The sequence below is a fragment of the Saccopteryx bilineata genome, chromosome 1 (genome assembly GCF_036850765.1).
Source record: "Saccopteryx bilineata isolate mSacBil1 chromosome 1, mSacBil1_pri_phased_curated, whole genome shotgun sequence".
In the NCBI taxonomy this organism is placed as follows: Eukaryota; Metazoa; Chordata; class Mammalia; order Chiroptera; family Emballonuridae; genus Saccopteryx; species Saccopteryx bilineata.
This window is the reverse complement of record NC_089490.1, coordinates 402039249-402056314: the sequence shown is the minus strand read 5'-3', so window position 1 is coordinate 402056314 and position 17066 is coordinate 402039249. Positions and strand designations below refer to the sequence as shown.

General features: G+C 58.5%; 3 protein-coding genes across 4 annotated transcripts; 2 read left to right on the top strand and 1 right to left on the bottom strand.

Annotated features, from left to right (window-relative positions):
- The first annotated feature begins 162 nt into the window (after positions 1–162).
- NUDT8 (nudix hydrolase 8) lies at positions 163–2646 on the top strand. 2 transcript variants are annotated; one of them, XM_066252218.1, is made up of 4 exons: positions 163–466; positions 1443–1575; positions 2165–2242; positions 2378–2646. In XM_066252218.1, exons 1-4 carry the CDS (start codon positions 273–275, stop codon positions 2561–2563), a joined length of 591 nt encoding a protein of 196 aa, XP_066108315.1. In that variant the 5' UTR covers positions 163–272; the 3' UTR covers positions 2564–2646. The 2 variants fall into 2 exon arrangements, with proteins under 2 accessions (XP_066108315.1, XP_066108314.1); XM_066252217.1 differs by having other exon boundaries at positions 166–466; positions 2336–2646.
- LOC136319006 (double C2-like domain-containing protein gamma) lies at positions 2637–10794 on the top strand. The gene is given in 14 exon segments (XM_066252219.1): positions 2637–2774; positions 4394–4753; positions 4957–4982; positions 5200–5259; positions 5334–5405; positions 5622–5731; positions 5803–5947; positions 6068–6118; positions 9588–9657; positions 9660–9723; positions 9832–9913; positions 10090–10109; positions 10111–10166; positions 10592–10794. Coding segments are annotated over 13 exon segments (1209 nt in total). The 5' UTR covers positions 2637–2774; positions 4394–4503.
- Positions 10795–10841: 47 nt separating this feature from the next.
- Positions 10842–16656, bottom strand: NDUFV1 (NADH:ubiquinone oxidoreductase core subunit V1). Its single transcript, XM_066252215.1, has 10 exons — positions 16471–16656; positions 15173–15255; positions 14929–15099; positions 14354–14537; positions 13197–13386; positions 12786–12998; positions 12443–12609; positions 12075–12156; positions 11077–11222; positions 10842–10996 (listed from the first exon to the last, which is right to left on the bottom strand). Exons 1-10 carry the CDS (start codon positions 16543–16545, stop codon positions 10910–10912), a joined length of 1398 nt encoding a protein of 465 aa, XP_066108312.1. The 5' UTR covers positions 16546–16656; the 3' UTR covers positions 10842–10909.
- Between the last annotated feature and the right edge of the window lie 410 nt (positions 16657–17066).

Sequence of the window (17066 nt, the reverse complement as noted above, 5' to 3'; positions counted from 1 at the left end):
CCCCGCTTATGTATTGCGACAAGGCGGCTCCCCCAGACCCCGACCACTAATTTCCCGCCTGGGGTCCCGCCCGGCCCTGAGGCCCCACCCCTTCTCGCAAGCCCCGGCCCCAGGTCTCCGCGGAGCGGCTCCCCAGCCTGGAGGGGCGGGGCGGGACGTTCGGGTCGACTCCTCCCACGGCCCCCGCCGGGTCGCCGAGCTTGGGAGCGCTGCCGGGTCCCTTTCCGCCCACCTTCAGGCGCCCTCTGGGTTGGGGCAGCGCCGGGCGGGACATGCTGCCCGACTGCCTGTCGGCGGAGGGCGAGCAGCGCTGCCGGCGGCTGCTGGGGAAGGCCACAGCCCGGCTCCGCGCGCGGCCCGCGGCGGCCGCGGTGCTCGTGCCGCTGTGTTCCGTGCGCGGCGTCCCGGCGCTGCTCTACACGCTGCGGTCCAGCCTCCTGGCCGGGAGGCACAAGGGAGACGTAAGGTATACCACTCCGGAACTCCTCTTCCTTTTAGGAGGAGGCCGCCAAACCCCGGAGACCGCTGGGGCCGGGCACTTAGTATCTTCCAGCCTCGGTTTGCGCCTCTGGAGGATGGGTCTGCGCAGAGCGCCTTGGCCCGCGCGCGGGCTGCGGCGGGATCAGCGACCCGCGTCCCTCCTCCTGGAGCCTGGGCGTGCTCCTGCCTGGGCGTCGTGCCGGACCCCTCGAAACTCACCCGCATCGCATCGCCTATGGCGGGCGACACCTCTCTGAGCTGTGCCCCCTCTCTAAAAAGGCAGGACCTCGCCCCCTCCGGGCCACTACGGGGAGCCTTGGAAACGCTCGGGGCGGGGCTTTCTGGCTTCCCGCCCTGGCCCCGCCCTCGGGGCAATTGAGGACACCCTAGGAGGGTAAAGGTCAGTGCCACTGGGACCACCATAGACAGAATTTTTTTTTTTTTTTTTTTTTTTTTTTTTTACAGAGACAGAGAGGGAGTCAGAGAGAGGAATAGACAGGGACAGACAGACAGGAACGGAGAGATGAGAAGCATCAATCATTAGTTTTTCTTTGCGCATTGCAACACCTCAATTGTTCATTGATTGCGTTCTCATATGTGCCTTGACCGCGCGCCTTCAGCAGACCGAGTAACCCCTTGCTCGAGCCAGCGACCTTGGGCTCAAGCTGGTGAGCTTTTTGCTCAAACCAGATGAGGACTCGCTCAGGCTGGAGACCTTGGGGTCTCGAACCTGGGTCTTCCGCATCCCAGTCCGACGCTCTATCCACTGCGCCACCGCCCGGTCAGGCGCCATAGACAGAATTTGTGTGTCTCTCTTACCTCCATTGCTCAGGGAGTAAACTGAGCCTGGAGAGGTCTTGTGGATTGCCGGTGCAGAAGCTTAGATGAGTCACTGGCCCTCGGCCACAGCTCCATGGCTCCAACAGCCCAAGTACTAGGCTGCCTGTGCCGTGCCTGTTTAGTTTCCCAGGAGGCAAGTGTGACCCTGCTGACCGGGATGTGGTGCACACGGCCCTGAGGGAGACCCAGGAGGAGGTGGGCCTGGCTGTGCCCGAAGACCATGTGTGGGGCATCCTGCAACCCGTATTTGACCAGGTGAGCCCACCAAGCGCTGAGGCCACAGCCAGCCCTTACCCCACTCACCCATTCTGCGTGCGCTGGGCTGCAGGTGGGACCCCAGGGACAAGGAGCATGGTCATGGACTCCTGCAGGTGTAGAATGCGGTGGAGCACCCACCACCTGCTGCTGGTGTCTTCCACCCCACAGAACCCGTCAGGGAGGGCCCAGGGGTAATTTCATCCTCTTCTCACCGGGGATACTGAGGCTCCGGTGCCGGGATGGAAGTGGGTCTGGGTGGAACCTGCTCTGCTCAGCTTGATGGATGGGGTCAGAGGCAGCTTCACAGGGTAGGAAGGGTCTGAGTTGACAAGCGGCAGGTTTTAGGGTAGTAGAAGTACGGGAAGGCTGTTCTAAGTGGAAGAAACAGTCCACAAAGGCCCAGAGGCCTGAATGGGGAAACTGACTCAGGCAGCATGGCTGGAGTGAACCCCAGGGCAGGGACCAGGTGGATAGGCCTTGTCTACTAACGGCTGGCGAGGGTGGAGCCTTTCTCTCAGCCTCCCCTCCCCAGTTCCCAAGTCCTGCTACGGCCAGGCCTCCCCTGACCACCTGCCTCCTGCCGCAGGAAAAGAACACCGTGGTGCCGGTGCTTGCTGGCGTGGGCCCACTGGACCCCCAGAGCCTCAAGGCCAACCCCAAGGAGGTAAGTAGGGGCAGGGATGCAGGGGGACTGGGTTGTCCCAACCGGGGGAAGCTGCAGAGCTCCTTCCGCCCTCTTGCTGCCTTCTGCCCGTAGGTGGACGAAGTGTTTGCACTGCCCCTGACCCACCTGCTGCAGGTGCAGAACCAAGGCTATACCAACTTCCGCCAGCGTGGCAACTTCTGCTACACAATGCCTGTCTTCCTTCACGGGCCACACCGTGTCTGGGGACTCACAGCTGTCATCACCGAGTTCACCCTGCAGCTGTTAGCACCTGGTGCCTACAAGCCCTCCCTGGAATACCCTGGGTTGTCCAGGCGCTGAAGACTGGCCCTGAGCAGCCACTGTCTTCACCCTGCCAGGCAGCTCCACCCCAGGACAGAATAAAGAGCCTTATCAACTCTGTAGCCAACTGCGTCTTCTGCGCTCGGGCCCTGGCCTCGGGCAGATGCCATGGGACAGCTGGTCTCCTGGCTGGGGCGCCTCTGCCCAAGCACACCGTCACCCACAGCAGTGGGCACTGACTGTGAGCCAGGTACTTGGCTTCACTTCTCTTTACCCTCACTTTAGCCCTGTGAGGTGGGGCCAGCACTGTCCCTGGCTGGTGCAAGGGGACGAGCCACATACTGTTCTGGCTTCTGGTGGTGTGGGAGGGGGGCTCAGTCTAGGGGAGACCTTAGACCAGGTCCACAGATAATCATGTGATTGCACATTAATCAGTCACATATAAATAGTGGAATTATACATCCATTATGTAGACCAGGGTTGTGTGAAAGAGTTGAGAGTTATAGACGGTCAGACCTTGACCTAGACAGTATTCGCCAGGGCAAGTGATAGAAAACTCTACCCACTAACTTAGCTTCGGGCCGGGCTGGATCCAGGGGCTCTCTCTCTGGGAGTGTGTTGGCCTCACTCCCGGGAGCAGTCTCTAACCCAGACTTGGGCTGTGTTGGCCTGCGTTGGATCACGTGCCCTTCCCTGAGCTGTCAGGTGGCCCACTGGGTTTGGAATTCATTGATTAACAGGGTCTGGGGCACAAGCCTGGGCAGGAGGGTGAGCCTCCCGGTCTGAGAATAGGGAAGGAGGTGGCCTCCCGAGGACCACCGGGAAGAGGGAAAGCTGAACAGGTAAAAGACAGTGACTTGAAACCAAAGGTGAGCAGGAGTGAGTCAGGTCAAAGGGCAGGACAGGGACGTCGGGGCGGAGGGAGCAGCACACACTCAAAGCCTGGGGTGTCGAGGAAACCACGAAGGGGAATGTGGAGGTGAGGGGTGGGGTGACCACCCCTCGGGGGACCGCTATGAGGCGTCCAGGGGACATGCCTCGGCGATGGGTTAGGGTTTCATACCAAGCCCACATAAGGGGAGAGAGGTGCTGATGTGCTGTGATCCATATTTTAAAGAGCTTGAGCTGCAAGGGGGCCAGATGGCCGAAGCTGGCTTCCCTGCGTGGCCCGTCCTCAGACCCCCCCACATGAGCCTTCCTATCTCACCTCCCCCTGCGTCCCCTCCACACCTTCCAAAGCGCCCCCACACCCTGCCCCCAACCCACACCCCTCCACTGCGCCCCGCACCCTGCCCCCAACCCACACCCCTCCACTGCCCCCCGCACCCTGCCCCAACCCACACCCCTCCACTGCCCCCAACCCACACCCCTCCACTGCCCCCCGCACCCTGCCCCCAACCCACACCCCTCCACTGCCCCCCACACCCTGCCCCCAACCCACACCCCTCCACTGCCCCCCGCACCCCTTGTGTCACCTCTGGGCATTCCAGCCTCCTGGCCTTGCAGCAGGCCCCATGATGGGGGTAAAAATAACCAACCGCATGTGGATGGGGGAGGGGTCGACAAGAGAAGAAGGAGGCTAAGGCCCCCTTCCCCCACGCTAGCAAGGCACCCACGGGGTCGTGGGCAGGGAGGGGTCCTCTCCGGAGCCGGGAGGTGGGTGGGCTTTGAGCCGTGCTCCTCCCACATGGCTGGGGGAGGCTCTGGCACACATGAGTCACCTCAGCCAGGCGCACACCCAGCCTGCAGGGAGCTGGGCCAGGTGGAGAAGCTTTGGGATAAGCAGCGCAGCGGGCACCACCACTGGGCCCCTTCTGGGCTGGAGCCCCCACTTCTACCCCCCTATCCAACCCTGTCTTTTGTTCTCAGGTTCTGGCTGCCACCCAGGACCCCCCCTCAGGACCCTCAGTGATGCCTCTTCACCATGTCTCGTTGAACCTCTGTGGTCCCTTTATATCCAGTCCCATGTCTGAGCCCCCATGGCGGGCAGTGCGGCAGCAAGCTGGAGGTGGCCTCAGCGGGTGAGCATGCAGGAGCACACAGCCATCGACGTGAACCCGAGACCCATCCGGCCCATCCATCTCATTGCTGACTACTTCCCACACTTCTACCCCTTTGCTGAGGCCACCCTGCGCGCCCCAGACCTGCACCCTGCAGTGGCCCCTGCCATCGGCTCTGCACCCCAGCCACAGCCTGACTCAGAGCCAGAGGGGGACTCAGACGACAGCAGTGAGTGGCAGCCGGGGAGGAGGGGACACAGTGGGCCCAGCTCAACCAGAGTAGGGTCTGAGGCATCCCCGGCATCTGCCCTGTGAGGGGCAGGGCAGGCGGTGTGGTGCCATGGGGGGGGTCCAGTTAGGAACTGACCATGTGTGCCACCTTAGGAACTGACCATGTGTGCCACCTTAGGAACTGACCATGTGTGCCCTTAGCTGCCCTGGGCACCCTCGAGTTCACAGTTCTTTTTTTTTTTTTTTTAATTATTTTATTTTATTTATTCATTTTTTAGAGAGGAGAGAGAGACAGAGAGGGAGAGAGAGGAGAAAGAGACAAGGGGGGAGGAGCTGGAAGCATCAACTCCCATATGTGCCTTGACCAGGCAAGCCCAGGGTTTCAAACCAGCGACCTCAGCATTTCCAGGTCGACGCTTTATCCACTGCGCCACCACAGGTCAGACCACAGTTCTTTTTGATGTGGACAACAGCGCCCTGCACTGCACAGCTCACTGTGCCAAGGTTAGGATGGATGGGGGTCCCAGGGCCATGGGCCTGCGCCACAGGCCTGCCCCCTATCCACTGTCTCTTCCCAGAGCCTCAAGCCACCAGCCTTGGGCTCTGTGGACACCTATGTCAAAGCCAATCTGCTGCCAGGGACCAGCAAGGTGAGGACAAGACCCAGGCCCCTACTGCTGCCCCTTGGCCACACAGCCAGCCTGGAACACCCACCTGTCCTTCCCTGATCCTCCCCCACAGTGCCTGGACAGCAGGCCTGGGGGTCCCCATTGCTGGGTTTACAAATGGGGATTCTGTCCGGGAACTGGGCCAGGGTGGGGCCCTGGTGTCTGGGGAGGCCCTGACCCGCCTTGCCTAGTTCTCAGGCCAGCCAGCTGTGGACACGGACAGTTCAGGGCACAAGGGGGCCCGCTTGGTAAGAGACCCTCACTTATCATGGCTTCACCCGCCCGGATACCAGGCGCAAGACCCTGCGGTGAGGACCGGGCCTGGGCCACGGGGCGGGGGGGGCACAGGCGCTTGCCGGTCCAGGCCTGACTCAAGCAGCCACCAGGCTGTGTGTGTGTGTGAGGGCCCGCAGCTGCGGCGACAGCGGCCTGTGCCCCCCACCCGGGGGAGCTGCGGGTGCCCGAGGAAGCTGGTGCCCAACTGAGCCCAGAGCTTCAGCTTGTGTCTGGAGAGGCGGAGGCTGGTGTGCGGGGTCGGCGCCCGCAGTGGGATTTCGGGAGCCAGCAGCCCTGTGACGGAGGAGCTGGCCAGGAGGGGGACATGGACGGTGTCCGGCCAAGGTGGCCAGGCTCTCTGCCGTCAGCCCCAGGGGCCCAGGAGCCTGGACGCCTCCCATGGCGTGTCCCCGTATGAGGTGCATAGGGCGGTGGGACAGAGCAGGGAGGCGCGGGACAGGCCTGGGGTATGTGGGCTGCCGTGGGCTTGGAGGAATGGAAACCATCTCTCTCGTGTTCTGTGAGTGCTCAGGACCCCAGGCAGCACCTGAGCCAGGTGTGGGGCACTGGGACCGCGATGCCCTCGGGGGGGGGGGGCAGAGACCCAGGCCAGCTGGAGGCCAAGGCTGAAACCGGTGGGCTCCGTCTGTGGTTAGAGGAGCGAGGATGGGAAAATGGACATGGTGGGGCACCCTGACTGCTGGGTTGACCCCTAGGGCAGTGGGGGTGCCATTCCTGAGGCTGTGAGCCCTAGACAGGCCCTCATCAGGAGGTAGTGACAGTGACTGCAGGGGGCCTCATGGAAGACCAGGCCAGGCCAGAACCGCTCTGGCCTGGGAGCGGTGGGGATACCGCATGGCTGAGGCAGCACTAGACCAGGCCCCGCTGATCAGAGCCTGGTGCTGCCGCCCTGCCTCCGAGTGGAGCCACAGGTACAGCAGCTGTCGACTAAGCCAGGCCAGACGAGTCCCACCCAGGTGGGACAGGCACCCACTTCCTGCCCCAGGCCAGACGAGTCCCACCCAGGTGGGACAGGCACCCTGTGCCACCCACTTCCTGCCCCAGGCCCCACACACTGCAGCGCCCATGTGTCTGGCGGTGCTTGTGGGACTCTGCCATACTGAGAACCAAATGCTAGCACAGTGGGTGGGCTTTCTGCAAGTTGAGTCCTGTATTAAGTATGGCAGAAACATGTTCTTCCCAGCCTCCTGAGTCCTTTTGGAAGCACCAGGGGCCAAGTGTGGCAAAAGACATTGAGAATTGGCCTTGGCCGGTTGGCTCAGCAGTAGAGCATCGGCCCAGCATGTAGAAGTCCCGGGTTTGATTCCTGCCCAGGGCACACAGGAGAAACGCCCATCTGCTTCTCCACCTTCCTCCTCTCCTTCCCTTCCTACAGCCAAGGCTCCACTGGAGCAAAGTTGGCCCTGGGTACTGAGGATGGCTCCATGGCCTCCACCTCAGGAGCTAGAATGGCTCCGGCAGCAATGGAGTGACACCCCAGATGGGCAGAGCATCGCCCCCTAGTGGGCATGCCGGGTGGATCCCGGTCAGGCACATGTGGGAGTCTGCCTGCCTTCCAGCTTCTAACTTCAGAAAAATACAAAACAAAGACATTGAGCATCAGGTCCCAGAACGGTGGTGAGGGTGTGTGTGTGAAGAGAGTGTGTTTTGTAGCTGAAAAGGCCTGTCTGACTGTCGGGAGCCGATCCACAACTGCTGGCTGACAAGGTCACAGCAGAAGAAGACCAAAAACTGCTGATTGACAAAGTCACAGCAGAGAAGACCAATGGCTGCGGGGTGACAAAGTCACTGCAGTGAAGACCAATGGCTGCGGGGTGACAAAGTCACCACAAAGGATAGGCACAACGATACTCCCCCCTTTGACTTTTTGAATTAATCTGGCCTTATATCCCCCCTTTTCTGGGTGTGTGCTATTATTTTTTCTTTCTTTTTTTTTTTTTTTTCATTTTTCTGAAGCTGGAAACAGGGAGAGACAGTCAGACAGACTCCCGCATGCGCCCGACCGGGATCCACCCCGCACGCCCATCAGGGGCGACGCTCTGCCCACCAGGGGGCGATGCTCTGCCCATCCTGGGGGTCGCCATGTTGCGACCAGAGCCACTCTAGCGCCTGGGGCAGAGGCCACAGAGCCATCCCCAGCGTCCGGGCCATCCTTGCTCCAATGGAGCCTTGGCTGCGGGAGGGGAAGAGAGAGACAGAGAGGAAAGCGCGGTGGAGGGGTGGAGAAGCAAATGGGCGCTTCTCCTGTGTGCCCTGGCCGGGAATCGAACCCGGGTCCTCCACACGCTAGGCCGACGCTCTACCGCTGAGCCAACCGGCCAGGGCCGGTGTGTGCTATTATTTGTGGCACAGGGATAATAGTACTGTGCTTTCCCTGTAGATTCGTAGTGATTTCTTTGGAAATGAGACAGAGGGTGTAAGTTCCACAGAAAAGCCTGTAAGCCCCTTGAACTGGGCTCATAGACATAAGAGGCTGGCTATGATATCCCTCGTAAAGGATTAAGTTTGTAGGATAATTCCTTCTTAATCATGTTAAAAAGAATTGTGACTTAGGAGGCAGTGGCTGTGCACAGAGCACCCTTGGGCCTTCACTTAACATTTTTTCCTCCCTAGCCTTTTCATGTGATAAGTAGAGAAACATTCCTTTCTTCTTTGATCTGCAAATAGTGGTATATTCTGAGAAGAATAGAGTCAGAACTTAACTAGTGTTTAAATATAATAAAATAGTAATATTTGACTAGACAATAGTATCTTAGGTAAGGTATAGTAGAATGGCCCATTGTGTGGCCTAGAAGGAGAGCGTAGTCAGCAAGAAAAGAATGTTTTACTAAGAGAATTGTCTTTTGACTAAAGGCAATTGCTAGGCTTTCTCAATGAGATGTTTTCATGAGATTTAAAAATGTAGGGAAATCCATGGAATGTCCTGTGTTGCTGCTGGGCTATCTTGCAAGTACACTCTGCATATCTTTGGATGAAAGCTATTCTTGATGTTATGTTAATTTCTATAAAGGCAAGCCTTTTAGAATCTTGTGAGAAAAAGTAGGACACTGCATAAACCCAAGGCCATTTATCTGAGCAAGCGGTGGTCCATTGTTGTCGTCTGCTAATCTCTCTCTGCCCCTTAACTCACTTTATAGTTAACTTTTAGAACTAATACTCTAAAAGCTTTTACTGATGTTGTTATCACTATTCAAGTTATTTTGTATTTTGAATGATTTGCTACCTGATTTGTGACTCATAGATGTAAATTAACTGTTATCCGGAAACATGAAAACATAGTGAAACAAAAGTAATAATTAACATCATGTGATTGTAACTCGGTGTGCGTGTATAAAAAGGGAGCTATACTAGCATTTGGTAGAGATGCCTGGCAGTAAATGCTAACCGGAGAATAAAGAGAAAGAAAAGAATTCGGCTCTCTCACTCCATTTTCGCCGACGCCGTCTCCTCCTGTGGGACCCCTGGATCCCCCCCCCCCCGGGGCTGGACCCCGGCATCTGACCTGGGGCAGAGGTCAGCCTCTCAGAGCTGCTTCTGCCACAGGGGGCTCGCCTTGGAGGAGGGCAGCGATGGGCACTTAGTGGGAGGCCACTTCGGAAGCTCCTGGCATGTTTGTGGCACCGGGCAACATCAGCTCCCTTCCTCTCCACAACAAAGTGTGCTGAACTGACCAGTCCCACAGCCTCCCCTGCTTAGGCCACGGAGGGTACAGCTGACCCGTTAAGTCAAGGACTGTTTCTAGAAATTGAATCATGAAGTTCAGTCACTGGCCTTGATTCCTTTGTAGCCCCTCTGAGTTCTCACACCCCAGCAACACTGGTGGGTGGGCGGGCTCTGGGCCACAGCTGACCCCGCCCCACCCCGCAGGAGGCGGGGGAGGCCCAGGTGGCGGGGGAGGGGCGCGCCTGTCCGTCCCAGCAGGACGGCCTGCCCGTAGGCGAGCTCGCTGCGTGCACCTCGCCCCCAGGGATGCCAACGGCTGCTCGGACCCCTTCGTCCGCTGGTGAGTGTGAGCATGGGGTGGTGGTCAGGTGGGTTGTGAGGGGTCCTCACAGCTCCTCTGGGGCACATCTCTCCAGTGCCCCACTTAATCCAACCCCTACTGCCCCAGTTTCCTGTGTCCAAATGCGGGGAAGGAATCTAAATGTAAGACCAGCATTCAGAAGAGGACCCTGAACCCCAAATTCAATGAGGTAGGCCTGCGCTGGGCAGAGGCAGTCCGGCCGCTCGGGCTGGGGGAGGTCCGTGTCCTGCCGCAGTCAGAGAACGCAGGGCCCAGGTGACCTGCCGCTCAGCAGGCTGAGCCTGTTTCTGAAGCCATGAAGACCCGAAGTCCTTCTCTCCTTCCTGTCTCTCTCCTTCCCTGCAGGAATTCTTCTCCACTGGCCCGGGAGACGCTGCTGGTGTCTGTGGGACTGTACCTGGGCACAGCCAACCACTTCACTGGTGAGCGGGGATGCAGGGCAGCTAGGTGAGGGGCCCAGACTGCCACACAGCACCTGACCCAGACCCCCCAACCCAGGCGAGGGGTGCAGCTGAGTGGCCGGACCCGTGGGGAGCACCAGCGGCACTGGACAGAGTGCCTGGGCCGCAGTGACCACTGGCTGGAGCTGTGGCACCCACTGGACGGTGTGCCCCTCTGGCTCAGTGACTGGCAGGGGGACCCGGCCTGGCCTGCTGGCCTCTTCTCCACACTGACCCGGACGCCTCCACAAAGCTAGGAGGGCCCAGGGCCACTTCGCCCGCCATGCCCAGCCCTTCGATTGTCTCCTCCCTTCTTCTTTTCACATCTGCCCACTGCCGAATCAGGAAGCAAGAATAAACCTCTCCCCCAAGCCGGACCAGACAGCCAGTTCTCTCCCTGCCTGCAGCTCACAGGACAGACGGGCCCTGTCCTCGTCCCCACCCTCCCTCCAGGGCCCAGACCACAGCTGTCCCCTCCGGCCACCTGTTTCCTGCACTGAAGGCTGGTGTTCAGGACGGTCTACGACTCACTGACCCACCGGAGGCCCAGGTGTGGATTCACGACACCCATCCTTTCCAGGCTCCCCGTCTGGGAAGCAGGCCTCCGTGAGTAATGGTCCTCAGGTGGCAGGGGGAAGAGCAAGGCCACAGAGAAGCTTGTGTGACAGAGGGCTCGCTTTATTGTCCAACCGTCTAGACAGACATCATCAGTCCACTGCAGCAGCTTAGGCGGCGGCTTGCCTGGCTGGGCGCTCCTGGGCAAACCTCTGCATCCGGTCTTCGAGCTCCGGCCGGAAGTGGCGGATCAGGCCCTGGGAGGGGATGGGGCACGGTGTGAACTGGGGTCTAGAAGCACCCCAACCCTAGAGCCACAGACCAGGGCAGTGAGTACCTGCACGGGCCAGGCGGCCCCGTCACCCAGGGCACAGATGGTGTGGCCCTCTATCTGCTTGCTGATCTCCCACAGGGAGTCGATCTCTGCCGGCCGGGCGTCCCCCCTCACAAAGCGGGCCATAACCTTGTTCATCCAGTCCACACCTGCAGCCACAGCAACGAGACGCTAAGACAGGGGTCGGGAACCTTTTTGGCTGAATCATGAAAGCCACATATTTTAAAATGTACTTCATGAGAGCCATACAACGACCCATGTACGTTAGGCATTATCCAATAAAAATTTGGTGTTGTCCCGGAGGACAGCTGTGATTGGCTCCAGCCACCCGCAACCATGAACATGAGTGGTTGGAAATGAATGGATTGTAATACATGAGAATGTTTTATATTTTTAAAGTTATTTTTATTAAAGATTTGTCTGCAAGCCAGATGCAGCCATCAAAAGAGCCCTGCCCTGGCCGGTTGGCTCAGTGGTAGAGTGTTGGCCTGGCGTGCATAAGTCCCGGGTTCGATTCCCGGCCAGGGCACACAGGAGAAGCGCCCATCTGCTTCTCCACCCATCCCCCTCTCCTTCCTCTCTGTCTCTCTCTTCCCTTCCCGCAGCCAAGGCTCCATTGGAGCAAAGATGGCCTGGGCACTGGGGATGGCTCCGTGGCCTCTGCCCCAGACGCTAGAATGGCTCTGGTCGCGACAGAGGGACGCCCCAGATGGGCAGAGCATCGCCCCTGGTGGGCGTGCCGGGTGGATCCCGGTCGGGCGCGTGCGGGTGTCTGACTGTCTCCCCGTTTCCAGCTTCAGAAAAGTACAAAAAAAAAAAAAAAAAGAGCCCCATCTGGCTCATGAGCCACAGGTTCCCGACCCCTGCATTAAGAGAAGCCGCAGCAGGCCAGGAGGCCCTCCCTGTTATTCAGGGCCCAGGGCCCACCCCACCTTGGACCTGTGCCCAGCCCCGGCCCAGGGGGAGTCACCGGGAAAGCCCCACCCTGCGGGGGTGCTCACCCTCGCGGCATGGAGTGCACTGGCCACAGCTCTCGTGCTTGTAGAACTCAATGAGGCGGGCAATGGCTTTCACGACGTCTGTCTGGAGGGACAAGGGACAGTGAACAGGCACCCAAGGCCTGAGCCCCAGCCCCCAGGAGCAGCCTCTTTCAAGTCCAACAGTGTTCTGGCCATACCCCCACCCTCCCCTGGGCGCTGCCCTGCCCACTCTCCGTGGGCACCTTCCCCAGAGCAGCCTGCTCCCCCTCCCTGTATCTCAGGCTGTGGGCTCTGGGACCCAAGAGCTGGCGAGAGTTCTCAGAGACGCGCAAGCCCGAGCAGGCTGGCACGAGGCGGGGAATGAGCGGGGAGCGTGGGCCGGCCCTTACCGAGCGGTCCATCACGATCACCGCGGCCGTGCCCAGGCCCGTCTGCGCCTGCACCAGCGCATCGAAGTCCATCAACACCGTCTCACACACAGACTTGGGGATCAGTGGGGTGGACGAGCCGCCAGGGATCACAGCAAGGAGGTTGTCCCAACCACCTGTGACGCCCCCTAGGGTCCCAGTCCATGCCCAAAAGGATGGACGGTCAGGGCTGAGGCCAGCACACCTGCCTAGTCCTGAGTCCAGGACCTGTCACCCCCCCCACCCCCGTCCCAGGCGGGGCCCTTCCAGCCCTGGCTCTCCCATGGACCCCCGTCCCAACCCTGTCTGCAGCCCCAGGCCTCACCAGCATGCTTTTCAATCAGCTCCTTCAGCGGCACAGACATCTCCTCCTCCACAGTGCACGGGTGATTGACATGGCCAGAGATGTTGAACAGTTTGGTGCCTGAGTTGCGCTCACGGCCAAAGCTGGCAAACCAGGCACCCCCACGGCGGCAGATGGTGGGGGACACTGACACTGTCTCCACGTTGGCCACAGTTGTGGGGCAGCCAAACACTCCTGTGGGGAAATAGGACAAAGGACTAGTGGCTGCCAGAGGTGGGGACAAATTGGGGCAGGTTTCCTGGCAAGGGGTCTATCTCAGGGTCACTCTCTGTGTCAGGCCCCAGTGCAGAAGGAACTCAGAAACCCCGAGGGCAATCAGTGGGGGCCTGAAGCCAGATCCCAGATTGGGCCCAGGACTGGGCCGGGTCTTACCTACGTCCGCGGGGAAGGGCGGCTTCAGGCGGGGCTTGCCCTGCTTGCCCTCAATGGACTCAATGAGCGCTGTTTCCTCCCCACAGATGTAGGCCCCAGCCCCACGCACCACGAACACGTCAAAATCATAGCCTGAACCGCACGCATTCTTGCCAATCAGACCAGCCTCGTAGGCCTCTCGGATGGCCACCTGTGGGACAAGAGTGTGAGGACACTGTCCCCAGGAGCCTGGGAATACTGTGTGTATACCGAAGTGGGGATATAGGTCCTGTGAGGAGCCCATCACCAAATCCAGGGCAAAAGCGCACTCTGGACACAGTGGAGGATGCTCTGGGAGGGGGTGAGGACTGCTGCAGTGTGTGTGCTATCGTAATAACAACACTTAAAAACTCTGCAACTATATGTGCTTTTGAAAGAAACATTTTAGGACAATGAAAATTTAGCAAGTAGTTTCTCTAGACAGCGGATCTGTGGGAGATTTTTCTCTTTTATGTGTGTGATTCTGTATCTTTATAATAGGTACTGCTACTGCAATAAAGGGACTCTAGAGGTTTATTTTTAAACATGTAATAACACTAATAACTCTTATACATAATGCTATTATGTATCCGGCACTGGTCCAGGCGCTAGTCCTGTACCCCTCGTTGCTGTTGTGTGGAGCCTAACAGAAAGCCTGGCGTACAGCCTCAGACCAGTCACTACAGGCATCACTAGGCCAAGAACTGCTGAATGATCCCCTAACCCTTTTTTCAAGAAATATGTCCTCATGTGAGTTCCTAAGCCCACCTGCTCCTTAGGAACCACGGAGCTCTGGAAGGCCTCCCAAACGGAGGCCCTGGAGCACTGGAAGGGCTCAGAGCAGGAGGCTAGCTCTGGAAGGCCTCCCAAACGGAGGCCCTGGAGCACTGGAAGGGCTCAGAGCAGGAAGCTAGCTCTGGAAGGCCTCCCAAACGGAGGCCCTGGAGCACTGGAAGGGCTCAGAGCAGGAAGCTTTGGGGGCCATGTCCCACTCATGATGCATGCAGGAGTAACCGCCACTCTCCCCGTTTGACCCCAGTCAGATCAGGTGCTACGATCTAGGAACTATGCCAGGTAAGTGGGTGTGTGAGTGCACACAGAGCACCTCTTCCTCTGTGGACGGCTCTCCCCCGGCCCACCTGCAGATTGGAGGCCTCGTTGTAGAATTCCCCACGGATGTAGATGTAGGCTGCACGGGCACCCATGGCTCGACCCCCCACTAGGCAGCCTTCCACCAGCTTGTGCGGGTCATGCCGCATGATCTCCCGGTCCTTGCAGGTGCCCGGCTCCCCCTCGTCTGCATTCACCACCAGATACTTGGGCCTGTGGGGGACCAGCAGGTCCGTTAGGCTACAGGGCCACCAGGAATGGTCTTTCCACCCCCAATCTTGTCAGGGAAGCCTCAAAGATGTCTCCTCTGACAGCCAATCCCTCTCTGCCCTCCCAACATGCTCTCTCCCAGGGGCTTGCTCATCACCAATGAGAGAGTGCACAGTCTAGCCACCTTTGGGTGGCTATGACCACTTTGTTCTGCTCAGCCCAAATGTCTCTCCTTGTGCTTTCCCAAGAGCCCAGAGAGAACTCAGTCCCACTGATTCAAGCTCTGGTAACATTTTCCTACTTTACTTGCTACAAAGAAACAACCTAAAGCCCTGGGTAAGCCACTGCCACCCAGGTTTCTCCTGCAACCCCAGCCCTGCCTCCCTCAACACACCTGCCGTCGGAGGGTTTATTCATGAAGCTCCACTTGAGGCCTGTGGGGAAGCCCGCGCCACCACGGCCCCGCAAGCCTGATGTCTTCATCTCACCCAGGATCCAGTCGGGCCCCTTCAGCAGGATCTCCTTTGTCTTGTACCAGTCCCCTCGACTCTGGGCACCTTTCAGCCTAGACAGAGTAGGGAAGGCAGTGAAGGGAAGGCCCTGCTCCACCACCCACCAGGCAAAAAGCACCATCTCACCTCCAGTCATGGCGGCCGTACAGGTTGGTGAAGATCCGGTCTTCATCCTTCAGTGAACCAAAGGAGGTTTTCTTGGTTGCTGTCTGGGGATAAAGAGGATCAGCAGAGCTCTGGGGTCATGAGGGAGGGGCCAGACCAGAAGCTAGAGATTCATGGGTCCCCCGAGTAGAAGGGGTTGGACTGGGGAGAAGGTAGGTACTTAAGCCTTAGAATCATTCATAGCATCATTTACTACCACCACCACCACATAGTAAGCACTTCCTCTTCAGCCGGCACGATGTGAAGCATTTTATATCCAAAATCCCATTTCATCCTCATACCCCTGACAGAGGAATGACTTTTCAGAGGAAGAAACTGTGGCTCAGAGAGAAAAGAACCTGCCTGACCAGGCAGTGGCTCAGTGGATAGAGTGCCAGACTGGGACACGGAGGACCCAGGTTTGAGACCCTGAGGTCACCAGCTTGAGCCCAAGGTCGCTGGCTTGAGCAAGGGGTCACTCGGTCTGCTGAAGGCCCACGGTCAAGACACATATGAGAAAGCAATCAATGAACAACTAAGGAATCGCAATGAAGAATTGATGTTTCTCATCCTGTCTGTCTGTCCCTCTCTCTGACTCTCTGTCTCTGCCACCAAAAAAAAAGAGAGAGGAAAGAACTTATGTAAGGGAATACTGCCAAAAACAGCAGGTGGTCTTCCTTGGACCACAAAGCACCATACTACCTCCCTGAGCCCCTGCAGATGTAGAGTCCATTTACTTGTCTGACTGTACTCTCCTGGAGGCAAATTGTGTTCACTGACGGAAAAGAAATGCCTCACTAGGGCTGAATGATGGAGGGAGACCCGCTTGGGATGAAACTGATGAGAGGCGGGGCTGGAATTCTACATAACCCAGCTGAGGGTTAAGAGAAACTGGCTTGACTCCCATCCCCTTAAATGCCACTACAGAAAGCAGAGCACGGAACGAGAAATCGGGCGGTGCTATCTCTCTCCAAAACTGTTTTCTGCATATGCACATTGGGGCAATAACACATTCACGCCCCACAAGGCTGTGGCAAGGAAGGAAGAAGACACGGATGCTTCACCACCTGCAAAACTTCCTTCTAAGCGAAGCCGGAGGTAGGAGAGAGTCTGCCTCCCGTTGGGATCCATTCTTCTACACCCATGCCAGAGGGGCACCCTCCCGACTGGGCTAGGGAGACGAGGAGGGTTCTCCAGCAGGCTCTACAGACCCAAGGGTCGGCGCGCGCAGAGACACAGCAGCGAGACCCGCCCACGAACAACCCTGGCCCGAGCCTCACCGTGTCGCTGCTGAAACGCACAGACACCCTTTTGGGGAGTGACCCGGCGCCGAGCAGTCGCCTTGCTGCTATCATTGCGGAGGCCAGCCCTGTCACCTCCTGCTGTCACCTTCAAGATTCTAAGGCCGAGGAACCGGCGCCACCGAGACGCTAGGCGGCGCACAGGAATCACGTCACTCGCCCCCGCGCCCACGGCGAGCCTCTGCGCCTCTCCCACCTCCTTATGGGAAGGGCAGAAAGACCGGAAGAGGAAAGTCTGGTGCTGGGGCTTCTGGGAAATGTAGTTCTACAAGCCTCCGGCCCGCCTTTCTCCCGCCTTCTGATAAACACTTGCTCTCTGGAACAACCATTCGCCCACTGCCTTAGCGTTCGCTTCCGGACCCAGCCGTTCAAACCTCAAGTACACAAACCTCGAACGTCACCTCTTGACGGGTTCTTGGGTTTCCCACTTTCTAGTTTCAGCATTTAGTGTGCACCTATTGTATGCCCAAGTGTATGGTGAGGAGGAGGAGAGATCGGGCAGGGTACAGCCCGACCCTCGTGACTATGTTGTAAATATCCTGTCCCAGTCCAAGCTCTCTTGGACTCATTCATTT

What these genes read in the sequence shown, in the direction of transcription:
- NUDT8 (XM_066252217.1), top strand. Translation starts at nt 273, where the DNA reads ATGCTGCCCGACTGCCTGTCGGCGGAGGGCGAGCAGCGCTGCCGGCGG. An exon ending in TGCAACCCGTATTTGACCAG is followed by an intron (nt 1,576 to 2,164) that starts GTGAGCCCACCA and finishes CTCCTGCCGCAG; the next exon opens with GAAAAGAACACCGTGGTGCC. An exon ending in TCAAGGCCAACCCCAAGGAG is followed by an intron (nt 2,243 to 2,335) that starts GTAAGTAGGGGC and finishes TTCTGCCCGTAG; the next exon opens with GTGGACGAAGTGTTTGCACT.
- NDUFV1 (XM_066252215.1), bottom strand. Translation starts at nt 16,545, where the DNA reads ATGATAGCAGCAAGGCGACTGCTCGGCGCCGGGTCACTCCCCAAAAGG. An exon ending in GCCCTTCCCCGCGGACGTAG is followed by an intron (nt 12,999 to 13,196) that starts GTAAGACCCGGC and finishes ATTTCCCCACAG; the next exon opens with GAGTGTTTGGCTGCCCCACA. An exon ending in TGATCGTGATGGACCGCTCG is followed by an intron (nt 12,157 to 12,442) that starts GTAAGGGCCGGC and finishes TTGTCCCTCCAG; the next exon opens with ACAGACGTCGTGAAAGCCAT.